At 45.6% G+C, this 18,695-nt stretch overlaps 1 protein-coding gene across 1 annotated transcript in view; it reads right to left on the bottom strand.

Annotated features, from left to right (window-relative positions):
- Nucleotides 1–2,603: 2,603 nt before the first annotated feature.
- Klf9 (Kruppel like factor 9) overlaps nt 2,604–18,695 on the bottom strand; it is a 27,630-nt gene continuing 11,538 nt past the window's right edge. The window contains exon 2 of the mRNA XM_038324682.1: nt 2,604–6,046. Within this exon, the coding sequence (XP_038180610.1) occupies nt 5,817–6,046 (230 nt within the window). The 3' untranslated portion in view covers nt 2,604–5,816. The remainder of the gene's footprint in view (nt 6,047–18,695) is intronic.

Raw genomic sequence — 18,695 nt, 5'->3', positions numbered from 1 at the left:
TTTGGTTACTGTCATCCACGGCTATTATTACCGACTGTCCAGTCCAGACTCTTGTTTGAACTCTAAGGCTGTATCCCTGATTGTGCTGTAGGTATTCCTAGATGAGACGACATGTCTGAAGAGGAATCCATGGCCTCCCTCCTGCCACCACCCACTTCATCTCTTCTGTGTCTAGTGACCAACTTAAGGTCTACCTGTTGCTTGGATGACAAACCTGAGGTCATTATCTGGAGTCTTGCCTTCTCATATCCTGACGTCAACTCCAAATGGTATCCGGATATAATGACTTTGTGCTGTGACCAACCTGCCAAGGGTGACAGCCTCCTTGCTGATCACCAGGCTTCCACTCTTGTGTCTCTAATATCCATACCCATAATACGGATATGCAGCACCCAGAATGCGTTTCTTGAAATCCATTTAGATCCTAACATACTGTACCTTTGAACCTTCGTCAGGGCCCCCTCTTTCTCATCTTCTGTCTCTATGCAGTCACCCAGCCCTCCTCCAAGTCCACCCAAATGCTGATCACATTTCAAGCTCCCCCAGATTCCTGCCACATCTATGCATGCTGGCACCTTTATGTCCCAGTGGAAATGGTTAGTGACCTTGAGCCTTCTCCATAAAGGAGCCTTTTCCTACCTCACACCACTGCCACTCACGACACCGTCGTCGTCATCATCACCATTCTTGTTTGAGATCCTGGGGATAATCTGTTTCCTTATCTGTTTTCCTCCACCCTTGTGTAACCTTGACTGCAGGGACCTGGCCACTTTTTGTCCACATTGACAAATTAAGCCAGGATTTATAAGCCAGGTGGATTACTACTTTCTCTGAACAGGCACAGAAAGAGGGGTTCACTCAGCCATTCTTTACAACAGAAGCCAAGCACCCCTAGTCTTTACATCCAAAATGCTTCATGATCTGAAACCTGGAACACAACATGGTTCCACACGCAGAAAATTCCACATCTGACCTCATTGTGTGTTGCAGTCAAAGCACAGTTATACAAACCTTCAGGGTGTTTTTAGAGTTGCACATGAAACGAACATGAACTTTGAGCTGAGTGTGGTGGCACAGCCTAATCCTAGCATTGGAGGCAGTAGGATTGAGAGTTCAAGGCCAGACTGGGTCACATAGCCAGCTGACCAGTCTCAGCTACCAAGTGAAGCTCCGTTGAGAAAAAAGGGAAAGGCATGCAATTGGGGGAGAGGGGAGGTGGGGCGGCGGAGGAGGGAGAGGCTCCTTTACAGGAAAAAGAAGAAAAAAGAAAGCAAAATCACCAACCTAGACTGGGAGTGCAGGTCTGTAATCCCAGCAACTCAAACAACTGAGGGAGGAAGACTGAGTTCAAGGCCAACCTGGGTGACTCACTAATTCTTTGTCTCAAAACAATAAATAAAAATAATAAAAAAGCCTGGCAATGGTGATAGATGCCCTCTATCCAGCACTCCGGAGGCAGAGGCAGAGGCAGGCGGATCTCTGAGTTTGGTGTCAGCCTGGTCTACAGGGTGAGTTCCAGGACAGAGAAATTCTGTCTTGAAAAACAAAACAAAATAAAATAGATTTAAAAAATAAAAAAAGAGGGCTAAAAACAGTAGTCTAGCACGTATGAAGTCCTGAGATCAATCGCCAGCGGGGCAAACTAGAAAAAAATATACATGACCTCACCCTCTCTGAGGAGTGGATGGGGGATGGGTAAGTGGAGGGAATGGGAGGAGGGGAGGAAATGGGAACTTGGATTGGTATATATACTGAAAAAGATAGTTCTCTTTTATTAAAAAAAATTAAATTAAAAAACTACATGAATGTGTTTTTGGGGGTATATCCATAAGAACTGTTACATACATATATATATAGATAATATTTATTATGTATACTCAAATAACCCAGAATCCAAAATAAGCCTCTCAAATCCAAAAACCTCCTGGATCTAAGCATTTTAGATAACTCACCCTGAACTGTCTATGCTACTTGCATTCTTCCTAAGTCATTTGTTCCTCAGTTTCCTCACCTAAGACAGAGAAAACAACAAAACCACACACAGCTGCTGCACAGATTCAAGAGAAACCTAAACACTTCGTACCATGGTTAGGACACACTAAGAGCTTGCTAGACACTTCGTACCACGGTTAGGACACACTAAGAGCTTGCTAGACAACAGCTGGTATGATTTCAAGAATCACACGCACACATGCACTCCCATGCATGCTTGAAGACAGACAGACAGACACACACACGATTCTGTAATCTTCTTTGCTGGCCATGACGTCTCCCCCTGCCTGGCTTTGGAAAACTGTTTCTGTTCTTAACCCATCACAGAGGAGCTCAGGCCCAGCTGTTAACATTTTCTGATCTATCCCTAGCCTGTACACGAGTTACCTCAAAATATAAATAAATATTCCCCTCCGGCATAATGCAGTGGTTTCCAGTGGCCTCCATTCCGTGTACCCCATGGAGGTCTGTGAGGAGCAAATACACACAAATGTATCCCATCATGCTGCACCGTGAAAGGCACAGGGTTAAAAAGTCAGCCCTGCAGTTAACAACGCGACTCAATGCGGAGTGAAACGCGACCCTACGGAAGAACATAATGGCTAAGACAATTTAATCTTCATCATTTATTATTTTTATCTGGACAACATATATACATATGTACAAAATACCTACGGTCAGAATCCTCTTTTATAATTTCATTTGATTTACAAAAACGGGACAGCAAAATAACTTAGGTCACTAATACTGTACAAAAATAAAACTGATTAAACAGTTGTAAAGATCAGTATCTTACAGTGTTACAGACCATTCATCCGCTGTGAAAGAACATCTTATCTACCCAGAGCGATGAGTACTGCTAAACCTATCTGCAAACTGACAAACTAACTGGTTTCTGTAATTGTAACTACCAAATATAATTCTCAAAAGAAGCGTGATGTGGAGCTTAAAGCCAGGGGTGTCATTCCACAATGGTGAAGGGCTTTCTTCTTCCCTAACCAAGGAGAGGAGATACCTTACCTCTAAAACTAGTATATTGCCCATGAATGACAACTACTTACAGTATTAGATAAAACGGCTTCTCTTTCTTTTTAAACACCTGCGATCGTCTTTCAAAAAATTCAGTTTGGTTAAAAAAGTAAACAAAAATTACTATCCTGCATTTGGATTTGTGTAAGTTAAATCCATGGTCTTTTTAATATAAAAAGTAATTGTTTCATAGTTTTAGTGTTCAACGAACTCTAGTAGTCCTATTTGAACCATATCTCCGTGTAGTAAATCTAATTAGGATGCTGGCTCCTGTTCTGAGACGCAAAACAGGACTTATCACAAAGAATAAAAAGCCTTGAGTTGATACGTTACGTTACTAGAACATAGAAGAGAATATCAAATGTGTGTCTGTCAACAACTTGGAAAGGCAAGTAGCAACTCTTCTGGGAAGGAATTGTGTATTTCTTTTTTAGACAAGTTGCTGCGTTTCTATCCACCTAAGCATTCGGCAAGAGCCACATACAGACTCACTCCTGAAACAATGAGAAGATTGTCTTTCACCGACTGTGTTTTCCTTCATTTCTTTCTGTGAGGGAAAGCTGGATTTATACAAGTTAGCAAGTTGCTAGGCGACCTCAAACTCCTCACTCACTAAAAGGCAGCGCGCAGAGGACCCTATGCATAGCCTTTCCATGAGCTCAGGAAGAAATAGGCAGCCTGACCTATTTCATATGGAAGAACAGATGTCCTGAAAACTTATTTTGGACAGAGAAATTAAAATTTGGTTTAAAATAAGCGTTTCAAAATCTGAAACAGAGGTAGAAAGTGTTCTTTATTTTTCCTGACATGTTTTCTCGTGAGAAAACACTTTCCTTTTTAGCTCATGGACTGCTCCCAGTCCCTAATGTTAAAAGCAGTTCTCTGGATAGAACTCCTGATGCGACTCCATTGGTTAAACAGAAAACACTGTGCTAATGATGGCTGTGGTACTGGAAGTCAGAGTCAGCTGTGCCCCGCGCCCGCTGCGGGAGCGCCCGCTGCCGGGATGGAAGTGAGCCTCGCCGGGTGAAATGTGGAGCTCGTCGTAGGTGAGAACCCCGAGTTTGCACACCATGTGCGGCACATGGCTAAACTAGAGGGCACCGTAGCTCTCTGTTCTAGATAGCAGGTAAAACCGTCAGAAAGTGGTCTTTCTGAAGGAAGAAGATGTAAACATTTCCCCGCGATCGCTGCTGACTCCCCTCGTTTGAGTTTTTCGTTTTCGCTTTTTTGTTTTTTTTTTTTTGCTTTTTTTTTTTTTTTTTTTTTTTTAAACTACGAAAACTGAGTTTGTTTTTCTGGCCGTTTTCAGTAAATGGCATAGGATGGAGATAGTGGTTTAGGCCATTGTAGACACCTAGATCCGAGCGTAGTGGAAGGGCTCCGGATGCAGACAGCTGGTGGTGTGATGTCACTCAGGTGTGTCTCTGACCTGTGCTCACCAGAGGGGGCTGTTCTGCAGGGTCTCCTCTGAAGTTATTGTGGTGTCTTCCCTTCATACTTACTACTTATGGGGGCAAACTTTTGTTTTGTTTTTGTTTTTCCATCTTTCAGCTCCCTTTCCTTTGATATAATTCTTACACCTCATAGTAGGAGTCTCACAGGAACACAGGAAGGCGACCAAGAAACATCCCCCCCCCAAACAAAAACAAAAACAGGCATTCCAGGCCTGGCGATGGTTATGCACCCATTTATCAACTAACACTAGAAAGAGCCGAAAGCTCTTGGTCTGTGTCATGAGAGTTAATAAGATGACATCATCTGAAAGGATGGGGAAATTCAAACAAATTCATGAAAGCTCAAACTGTTTGCTCATTTTTTGCATCTTTCAAAACACCTCCCCCCCCTCCTCTTCCTCCTCAGCATGTGTTTTATACATTCTGCCCTCACATCTCTGCTACGGGTTCTCAGGGAAACGAGTATACTGTAAAGATAAGCAGATTATAACGTGGTGCCAAACAGAACGTCTGCTTCTACCCTCAAAGCATGTATTTACCTTACTCACCCTCGGTATTAGAAAACGAAAGTGCGGTTTATGTTCCGATAGTACGAGTCCTACAAAGCAGGGCTGGAAAGCTCCGGACTATCGTGACCTCGCGAAGGTCTGTCTTGATTAGTGTCAATTCGGACTCTGCTTATCCATTGACTATAAGTAACTCTTTTTTTGTTTGTTTTCAAGTCTTTAGATGACAGATCATGCTGGAGTAGGTGTGCTCTTGCTTGCATAAAAGACGGCTGTGCTATGGAGGGTTTTTTTTTTTTTTTTTTTTTTTTTTTTTTAAATCTCAAACGTTAAAGTGATTCAGGAGAGTGGTTCCGCTAAACAAACTGAAACACGCTGGTCGGTACATTAAAAGAGAAGGAAACGATTCTGAGAGTCAACAAGCATCAAGGACCCAGAGTCACTGTGGGAGGCCAGGGGTCAACTCACCCAGTCAGACGTATGTACACCAGTGTGAATCTTCAAACGCCTACCCCGAGTCTTGGCCTTGCCCCCCCTCCCGCCCACCCCCCAAAAACAAAGAAGAAAATACCAAAAGCATTTGCCTGCCCTCCAACAGTCAAGAGACGGTTCCAAGTTGCCTCTGCAAGGGGACCAAATGTTGACTTTGATCTTAGGCTACCATGTGCTTTTTGGAAACAGTACAGGGAGAGTATCAGAATAGTGACCAAAGAGTAGTGACCTCCTGTGACCAGCACGCCTTGGCTGGGGCGGGCTTCCATGTGTCCATCTGTTTCCTGGGAGCTTTGTCTTTCCGGGGACCATCTCTGCCTGGCTGCCATGGGGAAGCACCTCACAAGGGGCTGGCAAGTGCCTTTTTTGATCGTTTGATCATGCTGGGGTGGAACTCGGTGTGACGCCGGGCATGCTTGGTGAGGTGGTCACTCCTCATGAACCTCTTCTCACACAGCGGACAGCGGAACTGCTTCTCACCAGTGTGGGTCCGGTAGTGGCGGGTCAGCTCATCTGAGCGCGAGAATTTTTTAAGGCAGTCTGGCCACGTGCAGGGAAAGGGCCGTTCACCTAAGAGAAGGGAATCAAGACAGAACACTGTTTAAAGGGCATGTCAAAAACATTCTGAAGGCCATCTATGAGTGACAATCGCTGTAACAAAAAGGATAAGCTTCTTGTCATGAGTTTTATGGGCTCTACTGTATTTCTCCCAAACTCTCAGTTGAAGTCCTAACCCCTCATACACATCTCAGAATGTGGCTGTATGGTTGTCCCCCATCCATGGGGTCCCTAGCTGGAGTCAACCAATAATGGATGGGAAAATATTTGGAAAGGAAAAACTGTCTCACGTACTGATTTTTTTTACTGTCATTTTCTTCATGATGGAATACACATTTACACCATTACATACATTACGTCACATTCTATGCAAACACTTACATTGTTAAAAAGTTCTAAAAAAATTTAAAGATACATGTGTGCACATGGGCATGTGTGTTAGGACACTCATAAGGAGGTCGGAGGATATGTTTGTGGCGTCAGGTCTCTTCTTCTGGGATGGAACTCAGGTCACCTGACTTGCACGGGAGTGCTACCTGCTCAGCTATCTCACCATCCTAAATGCTCACATTCGAGGTCACTGGGGGGTGGGGTGGACCTTCACGCTAGGACGGGTGTCCCTGTAAGAGGGGACTTGAGGAGGAGGACAGTGAGAGAGACCTCAGTGAGCGTCCAGCCTCCAGAGATGACTGCTGACTCAGCCATAGGATGTCTGTGGTTCCTCCTTCTGGCAGCCCTGGCAAGCTTAGCGGGGGTGGGAGGGATGGGGTTGGGGAGGGGAGGAAATGGTTGAGAACCCTCTAAAGAAATAAGCTTGGTGCCTGCACCCAATGCTCACTCACAAGTCTTTCTTTCCTCCCTTTTAATTTTATCCTATACAATTGCTGGCTTCATGAGCTCTTCAGATCAGGCCAAAGGTCAGGCCCTTTCTGCTCTATTTCCTGTTACTGTAGAGATGAAAGTGGAGAACCGAGAGGCCACCTTCCCTCCCACAACAGGCATTGCCCTTAGACGTCCCCAGGACTGCCGCCACCTGGCATCTACCAGCAAGTCTGATGGTCGGAAGCCACGACCTGCGGAGGCGGGTAAGCTGCACAGACTTCTCCATGGCTGTGAACTGTGCGCTCCTGCAAAGCCATCTTCTGAGTGAGTGTCTCAGCACCCAGCCACCACTGCTCACCAGCCATCTCTTCCTCAGAGTAAACACACCCTCCACGATCCTCCCATTATGTGTAGGCAGAGAGCTAGGGTCACTCACTCACTGCTTCCCTGGATCCCTTCTCACGGGGTCCCCCACTTGGTGGCCATCATACAGTTGAGAAAATAGAGATTTGCAAGGTTAAGCTACTTGCTCGGAAGCCTTGAGCTCACTGTCTGCCCAATGTCAAACCCGGAGCTTCTAGCTACTTGGCTGTCCTGCCTCTTGTGAGTCATGAGCTCTTGACACTTTTCACACATCCTTCCTGGTTCTGACTGCTTTCTTAAGGTTGGAGCCACACCAAATTGTGCCACAGTCTGACCTGGAAGACTGCTCATGGTGGCATTAAGAGATACCCACCCTCTTACACCCTTACCAAGATCCTAGCAAGGGGGGTGGGACCATGCCATCATTCCAGAAGGACACATACCAGCACAAAAGCAGACTACACTGGTTAAGACTAGGACCTCAGTTGCTCTTGCAAGTACCCGACATCGCCCTGCTCTGGGACCACCTGCCTGCCCTTCACACTGTTCCAAGCACAGCCCAAGCCAGCTGCTTCGTACACAGGACACACAGGCTCCCGTCCACACAGCTCTCCAGACACGCCTTTGGTAGGTGTGAGGAGCGATCATTTCCTCGCTCCTGTCCCAGGCTGGCCGGAAGCTGGAAGGACACTGCAGAGGCTGGGAGCTGTCCAGCACGACGCCCCTGAGTCATCAGAAAGACTCTCTCTTCTTCACCAGCACCAGCAAGATGCAGAAACAGTGAGGCCAAGCCAGCCAACTGTCCAGCCCTCGCAGGAATCTAAACCTGCTACCTGCGGGCTTTTCTGTGCTCCTAGCAGAGCCCAAGTCTAACACTGCACAGCCTAACCATGGGCAAACCACAGCTCCATGCAAGCTTAGGCTAAATCTTTACAAGAACGCTGGAGCTACCCACAGATGAGAGTAGAGAACCAGGAGTAATATTGCTCAGAGAATTCCCAAGGGGGGTCAAGAAGAAAAAAGGCAGCCAGAAAGTTTGTACTGAACAATCCAAAGCAAATCTAAAACAAGCAAAAGCAGGGGCTGCAGACTCTTGACGAGCAAGAGCATTACACCAACTTCAGCAGAGCACAAGTCGAAATCCAGATTGTAACAACTCTCTAGGATTGAGCTTCTTGTGGCAAGGAAAATATTCTATGTGACTTTTGTATTACTTGCATTTATCGGATGCCCAGTACCAGTGTGTGTGTGGGGGGGGGTGGGTGGGATCCAAGGCCCCTACCCCAACATGGATACCATAATTTAAAGACTTTCAAGTCCCTTGCATAAGACTGTATATTTTATAGTTCCATATATCATAAGCATATCGTATGTATTTTCAATGATCCCTAAGTTACTTAAATAGTTGTTATATTTGTTTAGAGACTAATGACAAGGAAAAAGATCAACATATGTCTAGTAGAAACACATTTTTCTGAATATTTTTATCTGTATTTGACTGATGTGGAACTGATAAACTGATGTGGAACCCACAGATGCAGGGGCCAGGTAGGTGTTACAGGGGTGCATTTATTTCCAGACACTATTACTGACCAAAACCTTCTCAGAAGTTAGGTCACTGAAGTAGACTTCAGGACTATTCTAGAATTAGGTTGCAACAACATCCTTCTAACTGCAAAAAAGCATCTACAGGGAAATGTTTTTATAAACAATGGTATGTTAAATATATAATAACAAAGTCAAGCAGTGGTGGCACATGCCTTTAATCCCAGCACTCGGGAGGCAGAGGCAGGTGGATCTCTGAGTTCGAGACCAGCCTGGTCTACAGAGTGAGTTCAAGGACTGCAAGTGCTACATGGAGAAACCTTGCCTTGAAAAAAAACCAATAAATAATAAGTGAAAATAAAAAGACAAGCTGGGATTGGGGTCCCAGTACCCAGAAGATGGAGGCAGGAGAATTATGAGTTCATGGTAGCCTGGGCTACATAACATGAATCATATCTTTTATATACATGTATATATATATAATAAATACATAATATATAATATCATAATACTATAATATTAATATATAATATTATAATAATATAATATAAATACATAATATATATATACATGTATATATAATAGATATAAAATGGGGAAAATATAACAGAATTTATAGAATAAACTTCAAGCAAAAAAGACAAAAGCTCTCGCTTACACCCTTGGAAGCTCTATCCACTGCTCAACGATGCTCAGGAAAAATGGTGAGAAGACCTAAAATAAAGCTCTTGTCTTCCCAGAGCTTGTCAGTGACGTGGCTTTCTTGGCAGCGCGCCATACGGGTTAGTGTTCTCGCCGCACCTGCAGTCGTGTGTCAACTGAGTCGGGAGAAGGAGGGCTAATCCCATGATCTGTGTCTGGACCCAGGGCCGCTCTGTTGGCAGAGTTGCCAAGGAGAAAGGGACTTCCCCCATTTAGAAGAGGGCTGCACGCTGGGCATGGTGGCACACGCCTTCAGTCCCAGCACTCACGGGGCAGAGGTAGGCAGAGCTCTCTGTTCCAGGTCAGCCTGGTCTACACAGTGAGTTTCAGGACAGCCAAGGCTATTATACAAGGAAACTCTATCTCCAAAACCCAGAAAGAATAAATAAAGAAAAAGATGGCTTCAGACAAGTGTCATAGTGCAAAGTGTCACGAGTCAGTTGTAGGGACCACAGGAACACTCTTCATGCTTATACAGAGGGAACTTCAAGGGTTTTAAGGGTTCATTCTCACAAGACTCACTTCCAATATGGCCGGTCACCATTTGTGATTCTTCCCACTGCTCTTAATGGAGGTGCTGAAACACTTGTCCCCCAAGTATTTCAGAGAGAAGAGGCTAGCCCAGAGCCAAGAACAGCCTTTGTTGGGCCCATTTCACTTGTACACCAAAGCTGACAGTTCATAAGCAGTTAGCAAAGCGAGATGCTGCCGTCAACAGCAGGTATGAGTCTTGTGGAGTAAAAGACATCAGATGTCAGAAAAGACATCAGAACATTGAGGCATTCACCAGGGCTTAGCAACCCATAGCCTACCATCCAGATCTGGCTTGGCAGAAGTCAAGACCAAACAGTTAAGAAAGAACGAGAAATGGTGCCTCGTGGCCGAGAAAGTGAGATGAAATCAGCATTCGTGGCTACTTGGATCCTGGGCTGTGGTAGGGTTCACGGTCATCTGAAGAATGATAGCTTGACAGTTAAGCACGTGCGGCATGATAGAACCAGCCAGTGGTGTACATGCAGGTCTGACTCTGGGGGAACCTACTTACTGCTTTCTCCTCTCCACCCCAGCGAGCCTTTTCACAGAACCTATTATGGGATGCATGACGATGTGAACGGCAGAGACTAGATGCCATTGACAAAGTGATACGAGGTTTGCACCTAATGAAGTCTGAAAAGGAGCCAGGCATGGTGGGCACACCTGTACACTGACTCTCGGGAGGCTGAGGCAGGAGGCTTGCCACGAGTTTCAGATAAGTCTGTGTTACACAGCAAAAGCCCATGTCAAAGAAAATAAGGAGGGAGAGAAGGGGAAATCGCTATGCAGAGAGGAGCACAGGGCTGCAGGGAACAGACTTTGCTGAGAAGGGAAATGAGGGCTAGGAACTTGTGATCTGTCATGCCACAGTTCCACGCTAAGGGGGAAACCAAGTCAGGCACACTCTTTCAGCTCAGTGCTAAGGTCAAAGGGCAATGATCAGCCTTTTCCATGATAGTCACAACAAGGCAAGCATCAGTTAGAGGGTCCTTAACCCGTCTGCAGCGTTAATGAGAGTTACCCTTCTCCTGGAGGAAACGCAGGCTTGTGCTAGAATTTGTTTCTGGCCTTCTCAGGAAAAGCACACCCAGAGGCAATAACACAATAAACTCTGCCTTTCTGGAGCAGAGCTGCTAAGAGCCCAAGCCTCTGAATTCTCATTATTTACATCACACTCCCCGCCCCCTTCGGCACAAGCTAAGCACCTCTTTCTTACAGGCTCTTCGGAGTATAAAGTCAACTTGACCAAAAAAGCTACTGAACTTGGCACAACACGAGTAACAGACTTGCTCTGTGGAGACGGCCAGGCCTCCCAGGCCTCCGGAATGCTCCCAGGCCCACCACAGCAGGAGGCAGGCTGAGCTGGGCCTTCCAGCTATGCTCACAAAGGGCCCACATTGCTTCTCAGAAGGAACTTCCTGGCTGCTAGCAATTAGTCAGTCCTAAGGGACTGGATCTCAAACGCCTCTCAGTGAGGTTCCTGTGTTGAAGGCTTGGTGCCCAGCTGATGGTGCTATCAGGAGGTGATGAGTTGGCCAGGAAATGGAGCCTCATGGGGAAGTTAGGTCATCGAGGGCATGTCCTTGAGGGGCATATTGGGACTCTGGCCCCCCTTCTCTCCCAGTGTCTCAAATACCGTGGGGTCATCCTCCATTATCCCCCATACTTCCACTATGAAGCCCCATAGGCTTAAAGAAACGCAGGCAAGCCACCATAAGTCAGCTAAACCTTTCCTCTCAAATCCGACACATCTCAAGTATTTTGTCACAGCAATGGAAAGTCAACTGATACAGCTCATTCCTATTGGGAAAATCCTGAAGGGAATGGAGCTGAGACTCCATAAATGAGAAGGGGGCAGAGAGCTTGGCAGGTACGCGGCCTGCGCATCGGACCTTCCCAGCCCCACGCAGGCTCCCCTGGGTTCTCAGAGTCAAGGCTACCACTGAGGTCTGAACCTGAAGTCGGAGAGGCCTTGGCTTTCAATACCTCCTTCTCCCTGGTTTTTCTCAGCTTCCCTTCCTTAGTCAGAGAGGGCTCAAAGGAGGTCTAACCTTGTCACGGTTCCAAATCCAAAATCAAATGTTCTCATTGTTTCTTTCTGGCCAAAGCCAACCAAGTTGGTAACAAATCTAAGGGAAGGAAGCTTCCTTTCCAGAACAGAACTCCACACGTGTCAACCAAGAATCATAGCTTCCTGCAGTGCACAGAACCAAGCCTGCTTCTTCAGGAAAAACCGGTTTGTATTTGACAGGGGAAAAATAAATGAATGAATGAATGAATGAATGAATGAATAAATAAATAAATAAATAAATAAGTAAAGTGCTAAAAGTCTATGGAAAAAAGGGTAAATTGGGTATTGAAAAACACATTACTGCCAGTGCACTTACAGATGCACCCCTTGACAGATGCAGAACACTTTATAAAACTTAATGTTCCTCCCTAATGAAAGCTTTCAGGAAAAGAGAAAGAAAATTATTTGGCAAGTTTAAAGAAAACAAGTCCGAAACCTTGCTTCAGCATAGGTCAGTAGTAAAGAAGTCCAAAGCTGTCGGGGACACCTGGCCTGCCATTACAGCGGCTCTCTGTCCAGGAAATGGGAGTGAACGCGGAAGAGTGAGTGAAGTCTGCGACCTGTGGCTGCGACCTACACACCTTTCTGATGAAAAGTCACGATCACTGGAGGGTGCGGGGGGGGGGCACCCCATCTAAGTTACAAGAGCAGGAGCCACGACTTTGGTATGATCTGCTCGGGAGCAGTTGGGATAGACCTAAAAATGAAGGCTCAGGACTTTCACAACTATACCCCAAGAATCAAAGAAAACAGACAGTGGAAGAGTTCCCGCATCCTCAGAGGGCGAAGCTCAGTGGTGGCAACACCACAGTTCTGCGCAAACTCACCCCGACATTCACACACACGGTAAGAATTCCTCTTTCGCCGGGCGGTGGTGGCGCACGCCTTTAATCCCAGCACTCGGGAGGCAGAGGCAGGTGGATCTCTGGGAGTTCGAGGCCAGCCTGGTCTACAAGAGCTAGTTCCAGGACAGGCTCCAAAGCCACAGAGAAACCCTGTCTCGAAAAATGAATTCCTCTTTGACAAATTCCTGATGTTTGCGTGTAAGGACAGATATGTCTGGCTTGCCAGGAAGATTCTACGGAACAATAAGGATTTGCCCATTTATTAAAATGTATTATTAAAGCTACAAACAAAGATTGTGAGACGCCAGCTCAGACAGTAGAACTGAAAACAAACCCAAGAATCTTTCGGGATGGAGTACATGATTTAGCGCACGGTAAACCCGAGACTCTGTAGGGATTTTGTATATGGTAAGGCAGTATTTCGAGTCAGTGACCACATATATTGTTTTCATAATAACAGGAACATCAGATAGAAAGTTAAATCTGCAGCCCTATTTTATAGTTTTTACTTAAAGGAATTCTAATGGCCTATAAAGGTAAAAACTAAACAAAATAAAGATCAATGTTTTTGAATCATGGTGGAATAAAAACTTTCTAAACATGAAGCCATAAGCGAAATTCAAGAATATTTTTTTTCTTAGTTTTTGAGACAGGTCTTTCTCTGCATAGGCTAGTCTGGCCTCAAATTTGCCATCCCCCTGCCTCAGATTCTACATGACAATAAATATTTATGAAACTTTTTACACGTTATAAAACTTTATGAAACAAGAACTTGAGCAATGAATTCATGAAATCATACCACGTAATAAAGATTAAAATCTATAATACAATTAAGAACACTTGCAAATCCAATAGCGGGGGGGGGGGGGAAGCAAGATGGCTCAGCCAGTAAAAATGCCTGCTATGCAAGATAGCCACCAAGTTTGAGCTCCAGAACCCAGTAAAAGATATATTCAGCAGTACACATCTGTATCCTCAGCATTCCCAGGAAGATGGGCAGTAAAGACAAAAGAATCACTTGGAAGCTCAAGGGCCAGCTTGCCTGCAGTATGCAGCATGTAGAAACAAGAGACTCCACCCTCAACATGCTGAAAGAGAGCCAGCTCATGAAAGATGTTCTCTGACCTACACACACACACACACACACGAAAACTAGACATACACAATACTTTTTAATTTTTAATAAATTAACAAGACACAAAGAACTAAAAGCAACTGAAAACTGGGAGTGGGAGAGATGGTATTCCCCAGAAAAGAGCACATCAGTTGGCTTTCCAGGGCCAAAGGGTCAGTCCTGAAACATATATACAAGTAACATTATACAGACTAAATAAGCAGGTGTGTGTGTGTGCGTGTGTGTGTGCGTGTATACACATGTATGAGTTTTGTGTATGTATACCTGCATGCCAGAAGAGGGCATCAGATCCTATTGTAGAGTTCATGAGCCACCATGTGGTTGCTGGGCATTGAACTCAGAACCTCTGGAAGAGCAGTCAATGCTCTTAACCCTTGAGTCATCTCTCCAGCCCCTACTAAACGGATTTTATTCAAGATTATACATGTGCATAAATATATATGCACACAATAACAATTAGTGAAATAAAAAGGACATAAATTTGAAAGAAAGCTGGGAGGGATATATGGGAGGGTTTGAGGGGAGAAAAAAGAGAAAGAAAGGTTGTCACAATATCCTGATGGCTGGGGATGGAGATCAATGATACAACACTGCCGAGTATGTGCAGGGCCCTGGGTTTGATCAGCAGCACAGCACACACACTCACACACACGGGCTAGGGAGATAGGATAGTGCTCGCTATAAAGACCTGAGTTCCAGGGGCTGGAGCCCTGGCTGCTCTTCCAGAGGTCCTGAGTTCAATTCCCAGCAACCACATGGCAACCATCTGTAATGAGATCTGGTGCTCTCTTCAGGCCTGCAGGCGCATGTGCAGACAGAACACTGTATACATAATAAATAAATAAATAAAATGTTAAAAAAAAAAAGCTGAGCATAACAATATGAACATGTAATCCCAGCACTGGGAAGGAAGACAGAGAGAGTCTAAAGCCCCCTAGCTGGGTGGTGGTGGCGCACGCCTTTAATCCCAGCACTCGGGAGGCAGAGGTAGGCAGATCTCTGTGAGTTCGAGGCCAGCCTGGTCTACAAGAGTTAGTTCCAGGACAGGCTCCAAAACCACAGGAAACCCTGTCTCGAAAAACAAAAAACAAACAAGCTTCCTAGCTGGATAGTCTAGATGAACTGATGAACTCCAGGTTTGGTGAGTTCCAGCCTGGTCTATACTGTGAGTTCCAGGATATGCAGAGACTCCACTGAGAAAGCTTCAGTCAGGGTGTATTATATGAGAGAATAATAAATGTAAAAAATATGACAGTTGAGGCTCAACCTCTGGCCTTCACACATGCACCTGCACAGAAATGAACACAACCACCCATACACACTCAGACAAAATAGCAGTCTACTGTAATAAAAGTGGAATAGGAAATTTACATGAGGCACTAATGATCAAGCAATACTATACAACTAGGCATGGTGGGGCACACCTCTAACCCTAACACTCTGGAGGCTGATGTGGGAAGATAGCCGTAAGGTTAAGGCATGCTTAGACTACACGGTGAGACCTTGTCTCAAACAAACAAAGTAAAAAAAAGAAAGAAAGAAAGAAAAAAAGAAAGAAAGAAAGAAAGAAAGAAAGAAAGAAAGAAAGAAGAAATAAGGAAAGAAACCAATCTCACAAAGTCAGGGATGGTAGCTCACACATCTATAGTCCCAGTACTTGGGTTACTGAGGGAGGGCTGCCATGAGTTTGAGACCAGTTTGAGCTACCTCCAAATAAAAAATAAAGAGAAAGAAGAAGAGAGGAAAGAAGGAGCCAGGGGTATGGGGTGTGGCTCACTTGATAGAGTGGCGGCCTCCTAGCATGCATGAAGCCTAGGGTTCCATCTCCAGACCCACACAGACCAGGCATGGTGGTACATGCTTGTAACTGCAGCACTTGGGAGACAGAGGCAGGAAGGTCAGAAATTCAAGCTCATCTTTACAATGAGATCTAGTGAGCTTGAGGTCAGCAGAGGTCGGAAGGGGCGGTCACCTCCATTCTCCTGGGCTGCGATGTGCAGACACAGTGAAACAGAGACAGAGACATGAAGTTATCTAATATTTTAAAGAGCTTGGTGACATATACCTGCAACCCTAGCATTTAGCAGGCTACAAGAGGCTTACAAACCCAAATCCAGCCTGGTTTATACAGTAAGTTCAAGGCCAAACTGAGTTATGTGAAGACATTGTTTCAAAAACTAATCAATAAATGTTTTCTAGGTGAATACATACATTTACTGAAAACAATGATGCATCTGAGCTTAGGGTATTCCACGGATCATCCAGGAGTATCCCGAGATTGGCTGTTGGGGCCCATGTCCATAAATTAGCACTTGGGTAGCTAAGACTAGAGTCTGAGGCCTGTCTCGCTGACGTCGAAAGACTCTTGTCTGACTCAAAACAAAACAAACAAAAAAAGCCAGGTGGATCTGAGCCTAAGGCCAGCCTATACAGTGAACTCCAGGCTCCCCAGGGCTATTCATTGAGACCTTGTCCTATAACAAAACAAAGGCCCACCCAAAACAAACAAACCATGTGTTCTGTGGGAGTAGAGATGTACACTTCCTATGGAGAAATTATTGGGTACCGTAAGGTGTCTAAGACATGGAAGAACTCATTAGAAGGGGAGAACCTTTGGGGATATACATCTGCTGCCTCACACTTCCCACACCCCTTTCCATATACGACCTAGAAATGGCCCTAAACAAGAACAAACGAAAGGCACCCCTCTTAAGTGCTGTGTTATGTCCCACATCTGCAGGCTGCCCGTCTACTGCCATCCTTACTAGGCAGAGGGCCAGTCCAAGAACACAGCCTCAATCACGGTGCTTGATGTGGCTGGGTCCCACACGGATCCTCCCCGGCTGTCCACGGCCACTTTCCCTCCACCCACGGAGCATCTGCGGGGCAGAATACGCACGGCTTCCTCCGTTCTCCATAGCTCTTGTGCAAACCCAACGTAACCGTCTGTGAACTCCGCAGACAGAACCCCATCTTCTCCTAGGTAGATAAAGATCAGGACACCATAATCTCCTGCTCACCGGTTTTGCCACACCCAAACACGTTCTGAATGAGCAAGGACGTCTTGGCAGCCTCTGAAGGAACAGTCCTGCCCCCCACGGTTACCCATCCAAGTACCACCTGCTCCACTTCCCTCCTGCAGCCTTTGTGGTTTTACTCCTTTTTCTTTTGGCTTTTTTTTTGTCTTTCTTTATTAGTGCTCAGTCTGTGGGTACAACCCATGCTGTCGGATATCTGTGGGAAGGAAAGCAACTTGTGCTCCAGTGTAGGACGTGGGTGTCTCCCAAGGCATACGTACTGCATGGCAGGCACTTGGAATCTGTGGAGTAAACCTGCCTGCTACTGCTTGCAGAACCGCCACTCAATAGACCTGTGAGAAACCCACAGGCCCAGGGAAACTCCAAGGAAAGATGGCAGACAAGATTCTTGAGCCTTTGGGTACTTAGCACAGCAGGAACTGAGTCCTGCTCAGGCCTCATCTCGGAAATTCTAAAACAGGTGCAGAGGCAAAATATGAACCCCAAACAGTCTTTTTTTTTCCCCGAGTCAGAGTTTCTCTGTAGTTTTGGAGCCTGTCCCGGAACTAGTTTTGTAGACCAGGCTGGCCTTGAACTCACAAAGACACCCCCCCCCCCCCGGAATGCTGGGATTAAAGGCATGAGCCACCACTGCCTGGCTCAAACAGGTGTTTTGAAACACAAGAAAGGTCTGCATCATGGTCCACTTCATTAGAAGGCATTATTTAAGTCTGCCACAGAATTGAGAGCTGGAAGCTCCTAGCCATGCTCCAAAGGCCCCACACCCACAAAAGCTAGTTCCTCAGAAACCAGATCCCAGCATCCACGAGCTGGTTCTCAGGTCAGCATGACTTCATCGGCCCAGTGTACTGTAGAAGATGTGAGAAATGACTGGCCAGTGGGCTTTCAATAGCAAACAAGAAGCAAATGATCAATAACTAACTCAGACACATGGATCCTCTTCCTCGCTCCATTTTTATGATTGCTGATTTCTAACTGGCCGGGTTTCAGAAACAGCCAGCTCCAAGGAGCAGGGGATTTGCCCAAGGACACTGCACTAAAGTGCATGGCCAGTTTAAAGCACCATTCACATGCTTACTTCAGTTTTGTGCATACAAAGGGATGAGATGTGAGAAAAGAGCCAAGGCTCGAACTGAAGGCAGAGAGAAACTTTCCTGCTGGATTTTGCTTACTGTCTTCCTGGCCCTTCTTTCCATATGCATCGCTGGGGGACCAGGGTGACATTGTTAAGGCAGTTAAATGGCCATTCTGCCAACTTTAAGTTTCAAAGTAACATTTTTAAAACGTAGAACACCAAGCCTGGAGCTGTGGCACACACCTGAGGCTGAGGCAGGAGGATCAGGAGTTCAAGGTCATCCTTGGCAGCCAGGTGAATTACGACAAGCCTGGGCTACATGAAGCCCTGTCTCAACAGACAAAAAGCTACACACCTTATTCTTACTGTCTGTCCTTGGGTTTTCCAGCACTTCCCAGACCTTAGAGTACATATAGATGCCTGACCTATGATGGCTTTGCTTAAAAATCTAAGAATCTAAGCCTTAGATCCTTCATCACTGTGATAATGCAGAGGCTGGCATTTTGGTCATTTCCTGGGCTCGATACTCTC

The sequence above is a fragment of the Arvicola amphibius genome, chromosome 1, assembly GCF_903992535.2.
Source record: "Arvicola amphibius chromosome 1, mArvAmp1.2, whole genome shotgun sequence".
NCBI classification, from domain to species: Eukaryota; Metazoa; Chordata; class Mammalia; order Rodentia; family Cricetidae; genus Arvicola; species Arvicola amphibius.
Note: the sequence above shows the minus strand (reverse complement) of the source record. Positions and strands in the feature narration are given on the sequence as shown.